This window comes from Coregonus clupeaformis, chromosome 6, assembly GCF_020615455.1.
Source record: "Coregonus clupeaformis isolate EN_2021a chromosome 6, ASM2061545v1, whole genome shotgun sequence".
NCBI lineage: Eukaryota > Metazoa > Chordata > Actinopteri > Salmoniformes > Salmonidae > Coregonus > Coregonus clupeaformis.
In genome coordinates, this window is record NC_059197.1 from 33,641,588 (window position 1) to 33,664,284 (window position 22,697).

At 43.8% G+C, this 22,697-nt stretch overlaps 1 protein-coding gene across 1 annotated transcript in view; it reads right to left on the reverse strand.

Annotated features, from left to right (window-relative positions):
- Window positions 1-738: 738 nt before the first annotated feature.
- LOC121567592 (programmed cell death protein 10) overlaps window positions 739-22,697 on the reverse strand; it is a 28,326-nt gene continuing 6,367 nt past the window's right edge. Inside the window, exons 2-8 of the mRNA XM_041877762.2 lie at window positions 16,838-17,053; window positions 14,464-14,517; window positions 12,010-12,127; window positions 10,003-10,129; window positions 5,332-5,410; window positions 5,076-5,158; window positions 739-1,458 (exon numbers count right to left, since the gene is read on the reverse strand). Of these exons, the coding sequence (XP_041733696.1) occupies window positions 1,377-1,458; window positions 5,076-5,158; window positions 5,332-5,410; window positions 10,003-10,129; window positions 12,010-12,127; window positions 14,464-14,517; window positions 16,838-16,927 (633 nt within the window). The 5' untranslated portion in view covers window positions 16,928-17,053 and the 3' untranslated portion in view covers window positions 739-1,376. The remainder of the gene's footprint in view (window positions 1,459-5,075; window positions 5,159-5,331; window positions 5,411-10,002; window positions 10,130-12,009; window positions 12,128-14,463; window positions 14,518-16,837; window positions 17,054-22,697) is intronic.

The following is a 22,697-nucleotide window of genomic DNA, read 5'->3' on the forward strand; positions in this document are numbered from 1 at the left end:
CATCCCACTGCTGGGGGAAAGAACACCCCCCCCACACACACTATTCTATTATACCTCACCTCTCTCTCAAAGCCTGGAGCTAAGTCTCCTGGCAACCACGTAGTGAGAGTGAGGCTTGTGTTTGTGTGTCAGGCAGGCAGTTTCTCTGGTCTCTTCAGATTGGACACCGGAGAAGGGTATAAATTACCCCCAACACACACAATGCTCTGTCTCACACACGTACCATACAGTAACATGTTCAGTATAGCAACACAGTAACACACCAATTGCTTTAACAATCACCCATAACACATGCACAGACACCTACGAACACACACACACACACACACACACACAGACGATGGGGACAGAGATAACATTATGAGTTAGTTTTATGAGTTTCCAAATCCCTTTGTTTAGCCCCTACCCCTCCTTCACACCCACCCACCCACCCAATGTCCAGCTGCCCCTAGAACACTTTTACACCTAACACAGTCAAATAAAACACGGAGATACACTCTCCAGTCTCTGAATTAGCTCATAATAGCCGTAGCCAATGGCGACAGGATAGGAAATTAGGTCTCAACGATTTCAATAATAAACGTTTAAGAATTAACGCTTTCAGAATGGGATTAACCGACTGCTGGAAACAGGTTCAGACCAAGAATAGCTCCTTAATTCCACCATGGCAAATCCACTGTTACACAGGGCACAAATAAATACCTATTTTACAAGTGAAGTGACAAAGGCAAAATACCCTTTTAAAATCTTTCCAAAATGTTTAAACTATTTATTTGAACATTTTGCGACCAAATATCTGTTAAATATACAACTTGCACCATCATCATAATCATCATGTTTCATTGTTCAAGTTAGAATGTGAGAAAAGCAGAAGCCCCTGTATTTACACTTTGCTTAAAGTAAAACTCCATCCAAAAACTATATTTTGGAGTTTGTTTCATTAGTCCATTGTTGATATTGTCATAGTCCCAAAATGTTTTGCAATCAAGTTTTCAAGATTTGTAACTTTCGAAATACAGAAATCATCCCCTGTATGATCCATTTAGCATCCATTAAGGAATGTCTCCATGGCCACGTTAAGGCCCGGTCTTTTGGCTTCCACATGGACAGAGTGAGAGAGAGTGAAAGTGCAAGAAAGAGAAGGTGCGGATAAGATACTCTGTGGTGATAGCATGATCGTGGTGAAAAAAAATACAATAAAAAAAAAAAAAATACATCGCTGGCAATTATAATCTGGCCACCTGCAACTCTAAATGATCCCCCTCTTGAAGCAAGACTTACAAATTATACAGTCCTAGAAACAGAATCTTAACATTGTACATTAAAAGGGTTTCCTATTCTCTGTTAAAAGCCTGGGTTAGTGTGGTTAACCCCATCTATACCACAGTCTTGAAGGTCTGGAGTATTAGGTTGGTTTGGTGGATGAGCCTGTTCGCGCTGATAAACACGTTTATCGCCCTGGAAACAATTGGGACAGAGAGAGACACATGGAAGGCAGTGTCAGTCACAGGAAACCATGGCAACACTGGGATTGATACAGTGCTTTGATCTGTTGAAATGTCAGGCTTCAGAGAATCAACCCTAAATGTGATTTCACAGTGAATGGTAATTCAAATTATTAAACCACCCTGAAAATGCCAAGTATTGTTTCTGCCACACAGTCACATGTTCTACTAAGCAGTACACATTAACATTTTAGTCATTTAGCAGACGCTCTTATCCAGAGCGACTTACAGTTAGTGCATACATATTATTATTTTTTTCATACTGGTCCCCACAATAAACAAATCATTATATTGAATTATGCTTATATCACGCTATACCACAATAAACAAAGTTAAAATGCTGAGAATCAAGACCATTGAGTGCTTTTTAAGTTTCAGGTTGGCATGAAATCTGTAACCCATCTCCTCTGCATCAGCCCAATGGACAGCAGCCTACACAGTAGAGCAAAGTCTATTTGGCAATGAATACGGGCAACAAGATAGATAGGGTAGTACAGTGCATTTCAAATGCTCTTCGCTTGATGATGCCTAGAGAATCCTTTGGTTCTATCAATAGCATGCTTCCGGTTAGAATACCGCCTTGGGTGAAGGCCTCGTCTGCGTTAGCATTGGACCAATACAGACATGGGAACCAAAACGTCCCATCTGCAGTAACCGAGTATTCCGGCCACTCTCTTCCTATGAACCAGTTGCTATTAAAAGGAACATTTTTGGACAGAAAACCTGCGGCTAGGGTAGGATTCTACGCTAACCTGGGCTGTCTCCTCTGAGGGGGCTGTGGAGCCATTATCCTGGCGGAAATTGTGGAAAAGGGGGGTGGGCTATTCACGCGGAGCTCGGCAGCATGATTGCTGCTTGGCTTGGCGGCGGCCTTGGTGGTCTGATTTCTGATATCCATCGTGGCAGATTAGCTGGTTAGAGCTAAATAGGCTAACAACACTAAAGCCTTTTACAGCTAGCTAAGAAGCTAACTGAACTCTGTAGTGGTGGGGCGTGAGGCAGAGTTGAGTGAAGCAGATTCAACTGTGAACTTGACCCCATCCTTACAAATCAAAATGAAATATTACACTGGGGGGAAAAAGTATTTAGTCAGCCACCAATTGTGCAAGTTCTCCCACTTAAAAATATGAGAGAGGCCTGTAATTTTCATCATAGGTACACATCCACTATGACAGACAAAATGAAAAAAAAAAAAATTCTCCAGAAAATCACATTGTAGGATTTTTTATGAATTTATTTGCAAATTATGGTGGAAAATAAGTATTTGGTCAATAACAAAAGTTTCTCAATACTTTGTTATAGACCCTTTGTTGGCAATGACACAGGTCAAACGTTTTCTGTAAGTCTTCACAAGGTTTTCACACACTGTTGCTGGTATTTTGGCCCATTCCTCCATGCAGATCTCCTCTAGAGCAGTGATGTTTTGGGGCTGTCGCTGGGCAACACAGACTTTCAACTCCCTCCAAAGATTTTCTATGGGGTTGAGATCTGGAGACTGGCTAGAGCCACTCCAGGACCTTGGAAATGCTTCTTACGAAGCCACTCCTTCGTTGCCGGGCGGTGTGTTTGGGATCATTGTCATGCTGAAAGACCCAGCCACGTTTCATCTTCAATGCCCTTGCTGATGGAAGGAGGTTTTCACTCAATCTCACGATACATGGCCCCATTCATTCTTTCCTTTACACGGATCAGTCGTCCTGGTCTCTTTGCAGAAAAACAGCCCCAAAGCATGATGTTTCCACCCCCATGCTTCACAGTAGGTATGGTGTTCTTTGGATGCAACTCAGCATTCTTTGTCCTCCAAACACGATTCGAGTTGAGTTTTTACCAAAAAGTTATATTTTGGTTTCATCTGACCATATGACATTCTCCCAATCCTCTTCTGGATCGTCCAAATGCACTCTAGCAAACTTCAGACGGGCCTGGACATGTACTGGCTTAAGCAGGGGGGACACGTCTGGCACTGCAGGATTTGAGTCCCTGGCGGCATAGTGTGTTACTGATGGTAGGCTTTGTTACTTTGGTCCCAGCTCTCTGCAGGTCATTCACTAGGTCCCCCCGTGTGGTTCTGGGATTTTTGCTCACCGTTCTTGTGATCATTTTGACCCCACGGGGTGAGATCTTGCGTGGAGCCCCAGATCGAGGGAGATTATCAGTGGTCTTGTATGTCTTCCATTTCCTAATAATTGCTCCCACAGTTGATTTCTTCAAACCAAGCTGCTTACCTATTGCAGATTCAGTCTTCCCAGCCTGGTGCAGGTCTACAATTTGTGTCCTTTGACAGCTCTTTGGTCTTGGCCATAGTGGAGTTTGGAGTGTGACTGTTTGAGATTGTGGACAGGTGTCTTTTATACTGATAACAAGTTCAAACAGGTGCCATTAATACAGGTAACGAGTGGAAGACAGAGGAGCCTCTTAAAGAAGAAGTTACAGGTCTGTGAGAGCCAGAAATCTTGCTTGTTTGTAGGTGACCAAATACTCATTTTCCACCATAATTTGCAAATAAATTCATTAAAAATCCTACAATGTGATTTTCTGGAGAAAAAATTTCTCAGTTTGTCTGTCATAGTTGACGTGTACCTATGATGAAAATTACAGGCCTCTCTCATCTTTTTAAGTGGGAGAACTTGCACAATTGGTGGCTGACTAAATACTTTTTTCCCCCCACTGTACATGCGGCGGTGTCTCGTGTTTTAAACGTAGCTTACCACAGATGAGCAGTGTTTCTTCCCGCTTTTTATGGAAACCCAAAGGATTCATACCTAACCGCCCAGTGGCTTTAAATAGCCCCCCCCCCCCTACACACAAACACTCCACGGCATGCTCTGTCCATGGTGCGGACACAGCGCAACAGAGATACAGATTTCGCACAAACATGTCACTCAATCATTCAAACTTTTTTTGCTATTTTTATATAGAGACAAACAACTAAAACTGAGGGGGCTAAGCCCCCCATTAGCCCCTTAGTGGAACACGTGTGTTGTAGCCCCGGACAAGCACACCTGATTTAACTTGTCAACTAATCATCAAGCCCTCGATGAGTTGACTCAGGTGAGTTTGTCCAGGGCTACAACAATAATGTGTACGGTTGGGGGTAGTGGAGGACTGGAGTTGGGCTGTTGGGGGTAGTGGAGGACTGGAGTTGGGCTGTTGGGGGTAGTGGAGGACTGGAGTTGGGCTGTTGGGGGTAGTGGAGGACTGGAGTTGGGCTGTTGGGGGTAGTGGAGGACTGGAGTTGGGCTGTTGGGGGTAGTGGAGGACTGGAGTTGGGCTGTTGGGGGTAGTGGAGGACTGGAGTTGGGCTGTTGGGGGTAGTGGAGGACTGGAGTTGGGCTGTTGGGGGTAGTGGAGGACTGGAGTTGGGCTGTTGGGGGTAGTGGAGGACTGGAGTTGGGCTGTTGGGGGTAGTGGAGGACTGGAGTTGGGCTGCTGAGGGTACTGGAGGACTGGAGTTGGGACACACTGCTCTACATGATTCAGATGTAAACCAGGATGGGTGACATATTGTACAGGCCATGGAAGAGAAAAGCAGGGTAGAACATGAAAGAGGACGTGATGAGGTTTCCTTACTTTCCATCTTTGAAGTATGTTTTAAGTGTGTCGCTGAAGCTCTTGGAGTATTTCACAAACTCTTTCTTTTGGTGTTCCAGTGCCTGGGAAAACAACAGACGCTTTTAACGCTTCTAGAAGATAATTGAGAGGAAAAAACACAAGAATGTCTCAAACTCTGCTGATAGCCGAGGGAGAAAGAAAAGAGCAGATGTCTTAATTGGTGTGTGTGTGTGTGTGTGTGTGTGTGTGTGTGTGTGTGTGTGTGTGTTCTCACCCGTCGGTTCTGGTACTGGTATTTTCGGAAGACAGTGTTGACTGTGTCCAGGAGTTCCTTTATGGCGCTGGCGATATCTCTGTGGACAATAAGTCCAACAGCAGTCAGACATCTTGAACCCTCTCACCTCTCACTCCTTCTTAGTCCAACAGCAGTCAGACATCCTGAACCCTCTCACCTCTCACTCCTTAGTCCAACAGCAGTCAGATATCTTGAACCCTCTCACCTCTCACTCCTTCTTAGTCCAACAGCAGTCAGACATCCTGAACCCTCTCACCTCTCACTCCTTAGTCCAACAGCAGTCAGACATCTTGAACCCTCTCACCTCTCACTCCTTAGTCCAACAGCAGTCAGACATCTTGAACCCTCTCACCTCTCACTCCTTAGTCCAACAGCAGTCAGACATCTTGAACCCTCTCACCTCTCACTCCTTCTTAGTCCAACAGCAGTCAGACATCTTGAACCCTCTCACCTCTCACTCCTTCTTAGTCCAACAGCAGTCAGACATCCTGAACCCTCTCACCTCTCACTCCTTCTTAGTCCAACAGCAGTCAGACATCTTGAACCCTCTCACCTCTCACTCCTTAGTCCAACAGCAGTCAGACATCTTGAACCCTCTCACCTCTTCTTTACCTCCATCACCCCCTCCCTCCTTTCTAGAATCTCTTACTCACTCTTGGTCTTCTCCTCTCCTCCATCCCTACCCTCTTCTCCCCCCTTTACTTTTAAATACTGCAGTTTCATAAAGCAAATTGGGGAAAAGTTTTTCAACTTCGTTCCAGATAGATTTTTTCTAAATCTTCCACTGAGTAAGTTACTTAGAGAGAGTGACTCAACAAACACAAATGGAATACGAGAAAACTGGCAGAGTTAGCCAAGACAGAAACAACCCCTGAAAGAACAAGTGTGTGGGAGAATAATTGTGCGGGCCTGTGTGTGTGCTAACTTGAGACAGTGTTACATTGGAAAGTAAGTGGGACCAAGAGAATGAGTGTGTTTTTGGAGAGTGTGTGTGTTTTTGGAGTGTGTGTGTTTTTGGAGAGTGTGTGCTTGTGAAATGTGAATCACATCACTGACGGTGTGCTGGGAGGTCTGTGAGCATGTGTATGTGTGTGTGTGTGTGTGCGCGTATGTATGTACACTACCGTTCAAAAGTTTGGGGCCACTTAGAAATGTCCTTGTTTTCCATGAAAACATACATGAAATGAGTTTGAATAGGAAATGTAGTCAATGACAAGGTTTGAAATAATGATTTTTAATTGAAAAAAATAATTGTGTCCTTCAAACTTTGCTTTCGTCAAAGAATCCTCCATTTGCAGCAATTACAGCCTTGCATACCTTTGGCATTCTAGTTGTCAATTTGTTGAGGTAATCTGAAGAGATTTCACCCCATGCTTCCTGAAGCACCTCCCACAAGTTGGATTGGCTTGATGGGCACTTCTTACGTACCATATGGTCAAGCTGCTCCCACAACAGCTCAATAGGGTTGAGATCCGGTGACTGTGCTGGCCACTCCGTTATAGACAGAATACCAGCTGACTGCTTCTTCCCTAAATAGTTATTGCATAGTTTGGAGCTGTGCTTTGGTTCATTGTCCTGTTGTAGGAGGAAATAAACTCCAATCAAGGGCCGTCCACAGGGTATGGCATGGCGTTGCAAAATGGAGTGATAGCCTTCCTTCTTCAAGATCACTTTTACCCTGTACAAATCTCCCACTTTACCACCACCAAAGCACCCCCAGACCATCACATTGCCTCCACCATGCTTGACAGATGGCATCAAGCACTCCTCCAGCATCTTTTCATTTGGTCTGCGTCTCACAAATGTTCTTCTTTGTGATCCGAACTCCTCAAACTTCAATTCGTCTGTCCATTACACTTTTTTCCCCAATCTTCCTCTGTCCAGTGTCTGTGTTCTTTTGCCCATCTTAATCTTTTATTTTTATTGGCCAGTCTGAGATATGGCTTTTTCTTTGCAACTCTGCCTAGGTCAGCATCCCGGAGTCGCCTCTTCACTGTTGACGTTGAGACTGGTGTTTTGCGGGTACTATTTAATGAAGCTGCCAGTTGAGGACCTGTGAGGCGTCTGTTTCTCAAACTAGACACTAATGTATTTGTCCTCTTGCTCAGTTGTGCACCGGGCCTCCCACTCCTCTTTCTATTCTGGTTAGAGCTAGTTTGCGCTATTCTGTGAAGGGAGCAGTACACAGCGTTGTACGAGATCTTCAGTTTCTTGGCAATTTCTCGCATGGAATAGCCTTCATTTCTCAGAACAAGAATAGACTGACGAGTTTCAGAAGAAAGTTATTTGTTTTTGGCCAGCTCACACGCTCTTCAAGTTCTCATTTAGAAGACTCCTGTAAATAATGTGTTCAAGGAATGAACTCTGACATCATATTCAAAGACAGGCAAGACCCATATTGCTACTGCAATCATGGACAGCGGGAATTATTGAATTAAAATAATTATAGGGTTCACATTAACTTATCTAGAGATTAAGTTTTGATTAAAACCTTAATTGAATTAATCAGTATGTCGGAATTCGTAAAGAAAGAAGCATAGGAATTTTGAGAGTTTTTCTTCATGTTTATATATTCAGAAAGCAGCATATGCCTATTTGAGCATGACACAGAGACACAAACTGTTCTCACATTTGATTCTTTTAGACGCATTAAATAAGCGGTCATAATCGGGTTTGCTTTTAACAAGCCGTATTATCTGGTATATCAGTAGCAGAATGTGTGTGTGTGTGTGTGTGTGTGTGTGTGTGTGTGTGCCTGTAATCGAACCCACAATTGCTGATGCTCCAGATACTCAACTAGTCTCAATAAGTTTTATTGCTTCTTTAAAATCAGCACAACAGTTTTCAGCTGTGCTAACATAATTGCAAAAAGGTTTTCTAATGATCAATTAGCCTTTTAAAATGATAAACTTGGATTAGCAAACACAACGTGCCATTGGAACCCAAGACTGATGGTTGCTGATAATGGGCCTCTGTACGCCTACGTAGATATTCCATTATAAATCAGCCGTTTCCATCTACAATAGCCATTTACAACATGAACAATGTCTACACTGTATTTCTGATCAATTTGATGTTATTTTAATGGACCAAAAAATTGCTTTTCTTTCAAAAACAAGGACATTTCTAAATGACAAAAACAAGGACATTTCTGTATGCATGTACAGTGGGGGAAAAAAGTAATTAGTCAGCCACCAATTGTGCAAGTTCTCCCACTTAAAAAGATGAGAGAGGCCTGTAATTTTCATCATAGGTACACGTCAACTATGACAGACAAAATGAAGAAAAAAAAATCCAGAAAATCACATTGTAGGATTTTTAATGAATTTATGTGCAAATTATGGTGGAAAATAAGTATTTGGTCAATAACAAAAGTTTCTCAATACTTTGTTATATACCCTTTGTTGGCAATGACACAGGTCAAACGTTTTCTGTAAGTCTTCACAAGGTTTTCACACACTGTTGCTGGTATTTTGGCCCATTCCTCCATGCAGATCTCCTCTAGAGCAGTGATGTTTTGGGGCTGTCGCTGGGCAACACGGACTTTCAACTCCCTCCAAAGATTTTCTATGGGGTTGAGATCTGGAGACTGGCTAGGCCACTCCAGGACCTTGAAATGCTTCTTACGAAGCCACTCCTTTGTTGCCCGGGCGGTGTGTTTGGGATCATTGTCATGCTGAAAGACCCAGCCACGTTTAATCTTCAATGCCCTTGCTGATGGAAGGAGGTTTTCACTCAAAATCTCACGATACATGGCCCCATTCATTCTTTCCTTTACACGGATCAGTCGTCCTGGTCCCTTTGCAGAAAAACAGCCCCAAAGCATGATGTTTCCACCCCCATGCTTCACAGTAGGTATAGTGTTCTTTGGATGCAACTCAGCATTCTTTGTCCTCCAAACACGACGAGGTTGAGTTTTTACCAAAAAGTTCTATTTTGGTTTCATCTGACCATATGACATTCTCCCAATCCTCTTCTGTATCATCCAAATGCACTCTAGCAAACTTCAGACGGGCCTGGACATGTACTGGCTTAAGCAGGGGGACACGTCTGGCACTGCAGGATTTGAGTCCCTGGCGGCGTAGTGTGTTACTGATGGTAGGTTTTGTTACTTTGGTCCCAGCTCTCTGCAGGTCATTCACTAGGTCCCCCTGTGTGGTTCTGGGATTTTTGCTCACCGTTCTTGTGATCATTTTGACCCCACAGGGTGAGATCTTGCGTGGAGCCCCAGATCGAGGGAGATTATCAGTGGTCTTGTATGTCTTCCATTTCCTAATAATTGCTCCCACAGTTGATTTCTTCAAACCAAGCTGCTTACCTATTGCAGATTCAGTCTTCCCAGCCTGGTGCAGGTCTACCATTTTGTTTCTGGTGTCCTTTGACAGCTCTTTGGTCTTGGCCATAGTGGAGTTTGGAGTGTGACTGTTTGAGGTTGTGGACAGGTGTCTTTTATACTGAAAACAGGTGCCATTAATACAGGTAACGAGTGGAGGACAGAGGAGCCTCTTAAAGAAGAAGTTACAGGTCTGTGAGAGCCAGAAATCTTGCTTGTTTGTAGGTGACCAAATACTTATTTTCCACCATAATTTGCAAATAAATTGTGTGTGTGTGTGTGTGTGTGTATGTATGTATGTGTGTATGGGTACTGACTTGATGGTCTGTAAGAAGCGTACTCTGTCGTTGATCTCATCTGGGATCTTGCTGAGGATGTGTTTGAGTGCCCGGGCTTTGTCATTCAAGTCCTGGAACTCCTGCTCTGGTCTGTCAATCATGAACTCTACACACACACACACACACACACACACACACACACGGGAAGACAGCCTCAGTCACCATGGAGACGGACAGGTCAACAAGGAGGTGGTGGAATGTAGAGAGAGCATTCCAGAGGCACTAACAGAACAGCCCCACCCAGAGAGCCGTCTGTGTACTGTGACTGTGTGGAAAGTTAGAAAAAGGTACCACTGTAGAGTAGCCCTTTTTCCACATTTTAATAAAACAAATTAATAAAAAATGAAAAGCTGAAATGTCTTGAGTCAATAAGTATTCAACCCCTTTATGGCAAGCCTAAATAAATAAATTTCAGTAGTAAAAATGTGCTTAACAAGTCACATAATAAGTTGCATGGACTCCCTCTGTGTACAATAACAGTCATTCAAAATCATTTTTGAATGACTACCTCATCTCTGTAGCCCACATACAGATAATTGTAAGGTCCCTCAGTCGAGCAGTGGATTTCAAACAGATTCAACCACAAAGACCAGGGATGTTTTCCAATGCCTCGCAAAGAAGGGCACCTATTGGTAGATGGGTAAAAAACAAAGATATCCCTTTATGCATGGTGAAGTTATTAATTAGACTTTGGATGGTGTATCAATACACTCAGTCACTACAAAGACACGTGTCCTTCCTAACTCAGCTGCCGGAGAGGAAGGAAACCGCTCAAGGATTTCACCATGAGGCCAATGGTGACTTTAAAACAGTTGCAGAGTCTAATGGCTGTGATAGGAGAAAACTGAGGATGGATCAACAACATTGTAGTTACCCCACAACACTAACCTAAATGACAGAGTGAAAATAAGGAAGCCTGTACAGAATAATAATATTCCAAAACATGCATCCTGTTTGCAATTACGCACTAGAGTAAAACTGCAAAAAATTTGGCAAATGCCCTGAATACATGTTATGTTGGGGACAAATCCAACACAACACATCAATGAGTACCTTGCTTCATATTTCCAAGCACGGTGGTAGCTACATCATGTTATGGGTATGATTGTCATCAGCAAGGACTAGGGAGTTTTTTAGGATAAAAATAAAACGGAATAGAGCTAAGCACAGGCAAAATCCTAGAGGAATACCTGGTTCAGTCTGCTTTGCAACAGACACTGGGAGATAAATTCACCTTTCAGCAGGATAATAACCTAAAACACAATGCCAAATATACACTGGAGTTGCTTACCAAGACGACCTTGAATGTTCCTGAGTGGCCTAGTTATAGTTTTGACTTAAAATCGGCTTGAAAATCTATGGCAAGACTAGCAATGATCAACAATCAACTTGACAGAGCTTGTAGAATTAAAAAATAATAATCCAGGTGTGGAAAGCTCTTAGAGATTCACAGCTGTTATCTCTGCCAAAGGTGGTTGTAACATGTATTGACTCAGGGGTGTGAATACTTATGTAAGTTAGATATTTCTGTATTTCATTTTAAATGAATTTGCAAAAACATGTTTTCACTTTGTCTGTATTGGTGTGTAGATGTATTAAATGTAACAAAATATGGAATAAGTCAAGGGGTATGAATACTTTCTGAAGGCACTGTATATTTAGTATTCAAACAGGAGCAAGGACGCTCTCATCACTGTGTGACTGTGTGTGTGTGTGTGTGTAACTATAGCTGAGCTTTTCATGCTGTGCACAAAAATTCATTACTACCATCAATCAGGCCATGCAGGAGAGAAAATTAAATCCTGGAGGGAAGAAATGGCTCACAGGAGAGGCTGTTTTATTAGTGGAGAAACAGTGCCATCCTGAGGAGACAGACGGTACTGTACACAGAGGCACAATACCCAACATCTTCTAGGCTTAGGTTATTCACTGCAGAACAGACAGACAGACAGACAGACACACAAGCAGACAGAGACAGACGCACACCTTCCACGTCGTCTGCAGCCATGCGCAGTAGAGCCTCTGTGAAGTTGACCTCCACTTTTTTCTTCTCCAGGATCTTCATGATGATGTCCTGGGTCAGCCCTGGGTTCTCCCTCTCAGCCTGACAATCAACCACAGAGTAGATACATCAGGCTCTGCTAATTTTTTTAAACATTTTAGTCATTTAGCAGACGCTCTTATCCAGAGCGACTTACAGTTAGTGAGCGCATACATTTTCATACTGGCCCCCCGTGGGAATCGAACCCACAACCCTGGCGTTGCAAGAGCCATGCTCTACCAACTGAGCTACACAGGGCCACTAATCAACCACAGAACACACATCAGGCTCTGCTATTTGAAGAATCTCAAATATAAAATATATTTTGATTTGTTTAACACTTTCTTGGTTACTACATGATTCCATATGTGTTTTGATGTCTTCACTATTATTCTACAATGTAGAAAATAGTTTTTTTTAAACTTGAATGAGAAGGTGTCCAAACTTTTGACTGGTACTATGTATATATATATGTACAGTGAGGGGAAAAAATTATTTGATCCCCTGCTGATTTTGTACGTTTGCCCACTGACAAAGAAATGATCAGTCTATAATTTTAATGGTAGGTTTATTTGAACAGTGAGACAGAATAACAACAAAGAAATCCAGAAAAACACATGTCAAAAATGTTATAAATTGATTTGCATTTTAATGAGGGAAATAAGTATTTGACCACCTCTCAATCAGAAAGATATCTGGCTCCCAGGTGTCTTTTATACAGGTAACGAGCTGAGATTAGGAGCACACTCTTAAAGGGAGTGCTCCTAATCTCAGCTTGTTACCTGTATAAAATACACCTGTCCACAGAAGCAATCAATCAATCAATCAATCAGATTCCAAACTCTCCACCATGGCCAAGACCAAAGAGCTCTCCAAGGATGTCAGGGACAAGATTGTAGACCTACACAAGGCTGGAATGGGCTACAAGACCATCACCATGCAGCTTGGTGAGAAGGTGACAACAGTTGGTGCGATTATTCGCAAATGGAAAAAACACAAAAGACCTGTCAATCTCCCTCGGCCTGTGGCTCCATGCAAGATCTCACCTCGTGGAGTTGGAATGATCTTGAGAACGGTGAGGAATCAGCCCAGAACTACACGGGAGGATCTTGTCAATGATCTCAAGGCAGCTGGGACCATAGTCACCAAGAAAACAATTGGTAACACACTACGCCGTGAAGGACTGAAATCCTGCAGCGCCCACAAGGTCCCCCTGCTCAAGAAAGCACAAATACAGAGACGTCTGAAGTTTGCCAATGAACATCTGAATGATTCAGAGGAGAACTGGGTGAAAGTGTTGTGGTCAGATGAGACCAAAATCGAGCTCTTTGGCATCAACTCAACTCGCCGTGTTTGGAGGAGGAGGAATGCTGCCTATGACCCCAAGAACACCATCCCCACCGTCAAACATGGAGGTGGAAACATTATGCTTTGGGGGTGTTTTTCTGCTAAGGGGACAGGACAACTTCACCGCATCAAAGGGACGATGGATGGGGCCATGTACCGTCAAATCTTGGGTGAGAACCTGCTTCCCTCAGCCAGGGCATTGAAAATGGGTCGTGGATGGGTATTCCAGCATGACAATGACCCAAAACACACGGCCAAGGCAACAAAGGAGTGGCTCAAGAAGAAGCACATTAAGGTCCTGGAGTGGCCTAGCCAGTCTCCAGGCCTTAATCCCATAGAAAATCTGTGGAGGGAGCTGAAGGTTCGAGTTGCCAAACGTCAGCCTCAAAACCTTAATGACTTGGAGAAGATCTGCAAAGAGGAGTGGAACAAAATCCCTCCTGAGATATGTGCAAACCTGGTGGCCAACTACAAGAAACGTCTGACCTCTGTGATTGCCAACAAGGGTTTTGCCACCAAGTACTAACTCATGTTTTGCAGAGGGGTCAAATACTTATTTCCCTCATTAAAATGCAAATCAATTTATAACATTTTTGACATGCGTTTTTCAGGATTTTGTTGTTGTTGTTATTCTGTCTCTCACTGTTCAAATAAACCTACCATTAAAATGATAGACTGATCATGTCTTTGTCAGTGGGCAAACGTACAAAATCAGCAAGGGATCAAATACTTTTTCCCCCTCACTGTATATGTATATATAAATAAATAAAATACATTTATTCATATTTTTTGGAGTGGCGACAATGATTTAGTAGCGGCGCAAAATGAATATAGGGGAAACACTGGACATTCACTCGCAGAACATATGCAGACACACACATCAGACCTTACTAATCAACCACAAAACACACTTCAAGTGTCAATATGTAACTTTTTGGGCGACCCGACCGAATTCACATAGAAATGTGAGTTATAGATTTATCATTCTAGTCTGCTCTGTCTCTCCATGTCCCTACCTTTATAAACGCTGCCCCGCCCCTCCATGTCCTTACCTTTATAAACGCTGTCCTCAGGGTCTGCGCTGCCGACAGGTTCACTCTTTCCAACTGTAAAACACATCACTGCATCAAAAAACACTTCTTACAGATACCATCTTCTCATTAACATAGCATATATACACATCTCACAAAACAGCTATACAAATTACCACAACATGAAAACACTTCAAACTGCATAGCTAGTAGTTACATACATGGAACTCCATCTCATTAGCTGACACAGCAGAAACCCCCTCCAGTACACTGGTACACACAAACAGCATTGAAGTGTGTGTGGTTTGTTTTACTGTCCTTGTGGGTAGCAGAAGTCCTCACAAGGACAGTACAACATGGAATTTGGGGACAAGTGGGGACATTTCGCCAGTCCCCACAAGGAAAAATGCTATTTTAGACTTAGGGGCTGGGTTTAGGATTACAATTGGCAAAAAAAAATTTGGGTCCCCACAAGGACATTCTGTTTTTTTAGCTTTTCTTTTTTTCCCCATTTTGTTCAGGTTTTCGCTCTCAAAAATCACACCGTTTTAAAAGAAAAGCAACAAAATTGGATGTTCTAAGTCCACAACAATGCTTAAACCACATCAGGAGGCCACTTTTGAGGTCTGGGAAAAATCTAAGAAATTTTGATTTTGGGGTGTAGTTACCCTTTAATTCAAGTGAGCACCCAGCCAGAGACCACTGTTTGGGTTAGCAATGTTTCTGTAGCACTCATGTGAATGCAGAGTTTGCAAAACAAATGGCTACTGGATTGATGCAAATAATCATGACATCATTCTGCCAGGTAGGTGTATACATTTCACTGAGAAGGTTTTTGGGAAAGCCTTTCCATCTACAAGAAGATGGTTGTCATTACATGAGCATCATCGATAAAAGTCTACACATAGTGGTAGACAAACGCGCATACACTCACAGACGGGCATTGCTGTGCCGTTGCCTCTTCAGACAGTTGAAGGAAAATATGAATCACTGATGCATTTTGTTCATGTCTTATGATAATCTTGGGACAAATTAATGAATTGTTTAATAAAGTCAATACATTTAGTTGATTCCGTACTAAGTTCATTACATTTAGTTGATTCCGTACTAAGTTCAATACATTTCGTTGATTCCGTACTAAGTTCAATACATTTCGTTTGATTCCGTACTAAGTTCAATACATTTCGTTGATTCCGTACTAAGTTCAATACATTTAGTTGATTCCGTACTAAGTTCAATACATTTAGTTGATTCCGTACTAAGTTCAATACGTTTGAATATTGTTGAGTTCCGTTGTAATGTCTGGATTCCTTGATTCCGTCCGCGTTCTCCACAACACGGGTTTTATAGGACTAGACTTATTTCCTGTCCCTCTCTCCCCATCCCAACCACCCTCTCTCCCCATCCCAACCACCCTCTCTCCCCATCCCAACCACCCTCTCTCCCCATCCCAACCACCCTCTCTCCCCATCCCAACCACCCTCTCTCCCCATCCCAACCACCCTCTCTCCCCCATCCCAACCACCCTCTCTCCCCATCCCAACCACCCTCTCTCCCCATCCCAACCACCCTCTCTCCCCACCAACACCCCATCCCAACCACCCTCTCTCCCCATCCCAACCACCCTCTCCCCATCCCAACCACCCTCTCTCCCCATCCCAACCACCCTCTCTCCCCATCCCAACCACCCTCTCTCCCCCCATCCCAACCACCCTCTCTCCCCCCATCCCAACCACCCTCTCTCCCCCCATCCCAACCACCCTCTCTCCCCATCCCAACCACCCTCTCTCCCCATCCCAACCACCCTCTCTCCCCATCCCAACCACCTCTCTCCCATCCCAACCACCCTCTCTCCCCATCCCAACCACCCTCCTCCCCCATCCCAACCACCTCTCTCCCCATCCCAACCACCCTCTCTCTCCCCATCCCAACCACCCTCTCTCCCCATCCCAACCACCCTCTCTCCCCATCCCAACCACCCTCTCTCCCCATCCCAACCACCCTCTCTCCCCATCCCAACCACCTCTCTCCCCATCCCAACACCCCTCTCCCCATCCCAACAACCCTCTCTCCCCATCCCAACCACCCTCTCTCCCCATCCCAACCACCCTCTCTCCCCATCCCAACCACCCTCTCTCCCCATCCCAACCACCCTCTCTCTCCCCATCCCAACCACCCTCTCTCTCCCCATCCCAACCACCCTCTCTCCCCATCCCAACCACCCTCTCTCCCCATCCCAACCACCCTCTCTCCCCATCCCTCTCTAGAGTCTAAGGGTAATTACACTAATGTTATTTCTGCTGTAGCCGGGTGTACCCTTACAGACCACAGAACACTCCACTCACACGTCCCATTCAAGAAACACTACATACAGTCTCTACCAAATCCTCTTTACCTCGTGGAAGACGGGGTACATCACAGTGTAGAGTGTCATGGAAACCATCGAGGTCGTCTCTGCTTCATTCTTCATCTCTTCCATTGTCATCCTCGTCCAGAGGCCCACGTGTCTGTACGTCTGTCTGTGTGTGTGTGTGTGTGTGTGAAGGCTGCTACAGGGGCAGGGCTCGCCTCATTCACTCACTACTACACAGAGAAGGCTGGGGGGCAGGACCTGAGGAGAGAAGAGGGGGTGGGAGAAAGGGTCAACGGGATAGGACAGAAAAGACAATCCAATGTAACATAGCCTACTATATGAATACAACACCCCATTTAGCCTACTTTATTGCTTCTGTTTGAGGTCTAAATTTAGGCCTTGTTTTTCTGTGCTAAGTAACGTCCATGTCAACAAACATCTAGACTTGGAGGGCGATGACATTTTATAACCAGGTAATCATTCCATCTAGCCTTGGAGGGAGATGACATTTTATAACCAGGTAAACATTCCATCTAGCCTTGGAGGGCGATGACATTATATAACCAGGTAAACATTCCATCTAGCCTTGGAGGGCGATGACATTTTATAACCAGGTAATCATTCCATCTGGCTCAAACCCAATCATGTTGGGCCGAGCGGTGGGCGTGAAGTGATGGACACATGCCCTAAACTCTACCATACACCTGTCCTGCCTGTGTACAGCGTTTCTGTCTGTGAGTGCGTGTGTGTAAAGTGTGTGGAGTGAAGGCTGGTTTCCGTTAGGAATATGTGGTGCCGGACAAGGTGACCGGAAGATTTTAATTTACCGGCCATTTGAGAAATTTACCAGACGCATATGCATCTGGTAAATGTCCACAGTTTCCGCCCCCCTCAGGTTCTCTGGCAGGCTATTCCAGAAGCTGGGGGCATAGTAACTAAAGGCTGCCTCTCCACACCTCTTGGTCCTGGGTTTGGGATAATTAAAAGGCCAGTGCCAGAGGACCTGAGGGACCTACTGTGTACGTAACTTAAAAGCATGTCTGTAGCTCAGTTGGTAGAGCATGGCGCTTGCAACGCCAGGGTTGTGGGTTCGTTTCCCACGGGGGTCCAGTATGAAAATGTATGCACTCACTAACTGTAAGTCGCTCTGGATAAGAGTGTCTGCAAAATTACTAAAATGTTAAAAATGTAATGTATTGGGGTGCACAATCATGGATTGATTTAAAAACCAATAGAACAATCTTAAAATGAATTACAAAACTCACAGGCAGCCAGTTCAGAGACATTAAAATCGGTGTAATGTGTGCTCTCCATCTGGTCTTGGTCAGTACCTGTGCTGCAGCATTCTGTATGTTTTGCAGTTGACCAATGGCTTTCTTGGGTAGACCAGACAGGAAAACATTACAGTAGTCAAGCCTGCTTGTAATAAAAGCATGGATGAGTCACTCTGTACCAGCCCGAGAGAGAAACAGCCCCACCTTGGCACTGTTCCTCAGGTGGTAAAAACCTATTTTGGAATGTGTGTTTCGAAATTGAGTTCAGAATCTAAAATAACACCTAGGTTTTATTACCTGGTGTTTTATCTTTATTGCCTGTGAATTAAAATGTGAGGCCAGATTTTCTCTCTGTGCTGATTGTGTGCAGATTCTCTCTGGCACCAACAATAAGTACCTCGGTCTTGATTTAGCTGGAGGAAGTTGTGAGCCATCCAGGTATTTAAATCCCTAACACAGTCTAATAATTTATCCATGGAGCTAAAATCCTCTGGTGACACAGAAATGTAAAAGTTGTGTATTGTGTGCATAGCAGTGAAATTCAATTATGTGCTTTCTGATAACGCTGCCAAGGGGTAACATATACAAAACTGAACAGTACCGGACCCAAAACGAAACCTTGTGGAATGCAACATGTGATATGTATTTTCATGAGTTATGTTCACCAAGGGTGACAAAAAAAAACTATTGACCGGTTAAATGGGTCCTAAACCAATTCAGAACTGGACTGGAGAGGCCAACCCACCTCTCCAGTCTGCCCTTAAGGACATCATGGTCAACAGTTTCGAATGCAGCACTTAAATCCAAGAGTACAAGGACAGAGAGCTGTTTGGCATCTGTGTTGGCTCTAAGATCATTTACCACTTTAACTCTGTGCTGGGCCCGAAAACTAGATTGGAATGTTTCAAAAATACAGTTGGCACTTAGCTGTTTGAAATCCTTTAGCTGTTTGAAAACCAATTTCTCCAGAATTTTGCTTAAGAATGGAAGGTTGGAGATTGGCCAAAAATTGCTAAGAGCTGAAGAATGTAGATTACTTTTCTTCACCATAGCAGTTTTTTGTGCATTGGGGAAAGTGCCCGTGAACAGGGAGGGATTAACAATAGTGTGCACTTCTTCAGATATGCAATTGAAAACTGTTTTGAAGAAGGTGGTGGGGATAGGATCAAGAAGGCAGGGAGAAGGTATAAGTTGTGATATCCCTTTCCTGAGCATGTCTGTGTCAACCAGGGAAAATAAATCCATAGTGTCTGTGTGGTAGGCTAGGGCACACATCAAACTTCTCATCAGGTCTTGCTTGACTGATACCCAGCCTAATGTTTGTTATCTTATCTCTGAAATATGCCGCAAACTCATCACATTTAGATGTGGAGGAAAGTTCACATAGGTTTGCGGGGGTAGGATTAATCAGGCCATCATTGATCGAGAAGAGCACTCTCAAATTATTCAGATTATTAGTGATCAAGTTAGAAAAATGAGCCCGTCTGGCATTTCTAACTGCCTTGTTATATATTGCTCAAAAAAATAAAGGGAAGTTATATTTTTGAATAATCTGTCCATAGAACGTTCTTCCAAGAGTCTTGATGATCATCCAGGTGCTTTTTGGCAAACTTTAGTCAACTTTTTGGACGAGATGGGTCCCATTACTCCCAAACAAAGTCATTCTATTGATCAGGATATATCAGAGTCCTCACCTGTCTGATTACTAGTCTATATATATAAGTCATTCTGTTGATCAGGATAAATCAGAGTCCTCACCTGTCTGATTACTAGTCTATATATAAGTCATTCTGTTGATCAGGATAAATCAGAGTCCTCACCTGTCTGATTACTAGTCTATATATAAGTCATTCTGTTGATCAGGATAAATCAGAGTCCTCACCTGTCTGATTACTAGTCTATATACAAGTCATTCTGTTGATCAGGATATATCAGAGTCCTCACCTGTCTGATTACTAGTCTATATATAAGTCATTCTGTTGATCAGGATAAATCAGAGTCCTCACCTGTCTGATTACTAGTCTATATATAAGTCATTCTGTTGATCAGGATATATCAGAGTCCTCACCTGTCTGATTACTAGTCTATATATAAGTCATTCTGTTGATCAGGATAAATCAGAGTCCTCACCTGTCTGATTACTAGTCTATATATAAGTCATTCTGTTGATCAGGATATATCAGAGTCCTCACCTGTCTGATTACTAGTCTATATATGTCATTCTGTTGATCAGGATAAATCAGAGTCCTCACCTGTCTGATTACTAGTCTATATATAAGTCATTCTGTTGATCAGGATATATCAGAGTCCTCACCTGTCTGATTACTAGTCTATATATAAGTCATTCTGTTGTTCAGGATAAATCAGAGTCCTCACCTGTCTGATTACTAGTCTATATATAAGTCATTCTGTTGATCAGGATAAATCAGAGTCCTCACCTGTCTGATTACTAGTCTATATATAAGTCATTCTGTTGATCAGGATATATCAGGTTCCTCACCTGTCTGATTACTAGTCTACAGATAAGTCATTCTGTTGATCAGGATATATCAGAGTCCTGCACACGGACAGCCTTCCTGGATCCTGGAGCATAGCTGGCACTGCACACGAGACCACTACCTGAACACAACATCATTGAAACAGAGTAGGCTGCCTACATGGGCGGAGAATCATGTGGCAGTTAACTTAAATACACTGCTCAAAAAAATAAAGGGAACACTAAAATAACACATCCTAGATCTGAATGAATGAAATCATCTTATTAAATACTTTTTTCTTTACATAGTTGAATGTGCTGACAACAAAATCACACAAAAATTATCAATGGAAATCAAATGTATCAACCCATGGAGGTCTGGATTTGGAGTCACCCTCAAAATTAAAGTGGAAAACCACACTACAGGCTGATCCAACTTTGATGTAATGTCCGTAACACAAGTCAAAATGAGGCTCAGTAGTGTGTGTGGCCTCCACGTGCCTGTATGACCTCCCTACAACGCCTGGGCATGCTCCTGATGAGGTGGAGGATGGTCTCCTGAGGGATCTCCTCCCAGACCTGGACTAAAGCATCCACCAACTCCTGGACAGTCTGTGGTGCAACGTGGCGTTGGTGGATGGAGCGAGACATGATGTCCCAGATGTGCTCAATTGGATTCAGGTCTGGGGAACGGGCGGGCCAGTCCATAGCATCAATGCCTTCCTCTTGCAGGAACTGCTGACACACTCCAGCCACATGAGGTCTAGCATTGTCTTGCATTAGGAGGAACCCAGGGCCAACCGCACCAGCATATGGTCTCACAAGGGGTCTGAGGATCTCATCTCGGTACCTAATGGCAGTCAGGCTACCTCTGGGCGAGCACATGGAAGAAATGCCACCCCACACCATGACTGACCCACCGCCAAACCGGTCATGCTGGAGGATGTTGCAGGCAGCAGAACGTTCTCCACGGCGTCTCCAGACTGTCACGTCTGTCACGTGCTCAGTGTGAACCTGCTTTCATCTGTGAAGAGCACAGGGTGCCAGTGGCGAATTTGCCAATCTTGGTGTTCTCTGGCAAATGCCAACGTCCTGCACGGTGTTGGGCTGTAAGCACAACCCCCACCTGTTGGACGTCGGGCCCTCATACCACCCTCATGGAGTCTGTTTCTGACCGTTTGAGCAGACACATGCACATTTGTGGCCTGCTGGAGGTCATTTTGCAGGGTCTCCAGTGCTCCCCCTGCTCCTCCTTGCACAAAGGCGGAGGTAGCAGTCCCTGCTGCTGGGTTGTTGCCGTCTCCATGGCCTCCTCCACGTCTCCTGATGTACTGGCCTGTCTCCTGGTAGCGCCTCCATGCTCTGGACACTACGCTGAAGACACAGCAAACCTTCTTGCCACAGCTCGCATTGATGTGCCATCCTGGATGAGCTGCACTACCTGAGCCACTTGTGTGGGTTGTAGACTCAGTCTCAGCTACCACTAGAGTGAAAGCACCGCCAGCATTCAAAAAGTGACCAAAACATCAGCCAGGAAGCATAGGAACTGAGAAGTGGTCTGTGGTCACCACCTGCAAACCAGTCCTTTATTGGGGGTGTCTTGCTAATTGCCTATAATTTCCACCTGTTGTCTATTCCATTTGCACAACAGCACATGACATTTATTGTCAATCAGTGTTGCTTCCTAAGTGGACAGTTTGATTTCACAGAAGTGTGATTGACTTGGAGTTACATTGTGTTGTTTAAGTGTTCCCTTAATTTTTTTGAGCAGTGTATATGCCAAGTTGCTCTCTCAGAATATCATAATGGACCTGCACCTTTGAGTTTCTCCACTTCCGCTCTGCCTTTCTGCAATTTCTCTTTAATTTATTAGTTTCCTCACTCATCCAAGCGGCTCTCCGTTTGGATGTGGCCATTTTCAACTTTACTGGAGCTATGGCATCAATGGTTGCCCTTAAATTGCTATTAAAGTTATCAACTAAATTATGCACAATGGAAGGTAGTATAGGTGGTGGCAGTATTGGTCATAGCAACAATCCAGAGGTAACATAGCGTTTCTTAATAATGCGTTCAGTATTACCCTGTGCTTTGGGCAATAAGGTAGTAAAAAATACCCAGTGGTGATCAGATAAAGCAACATCAACAGAGGATA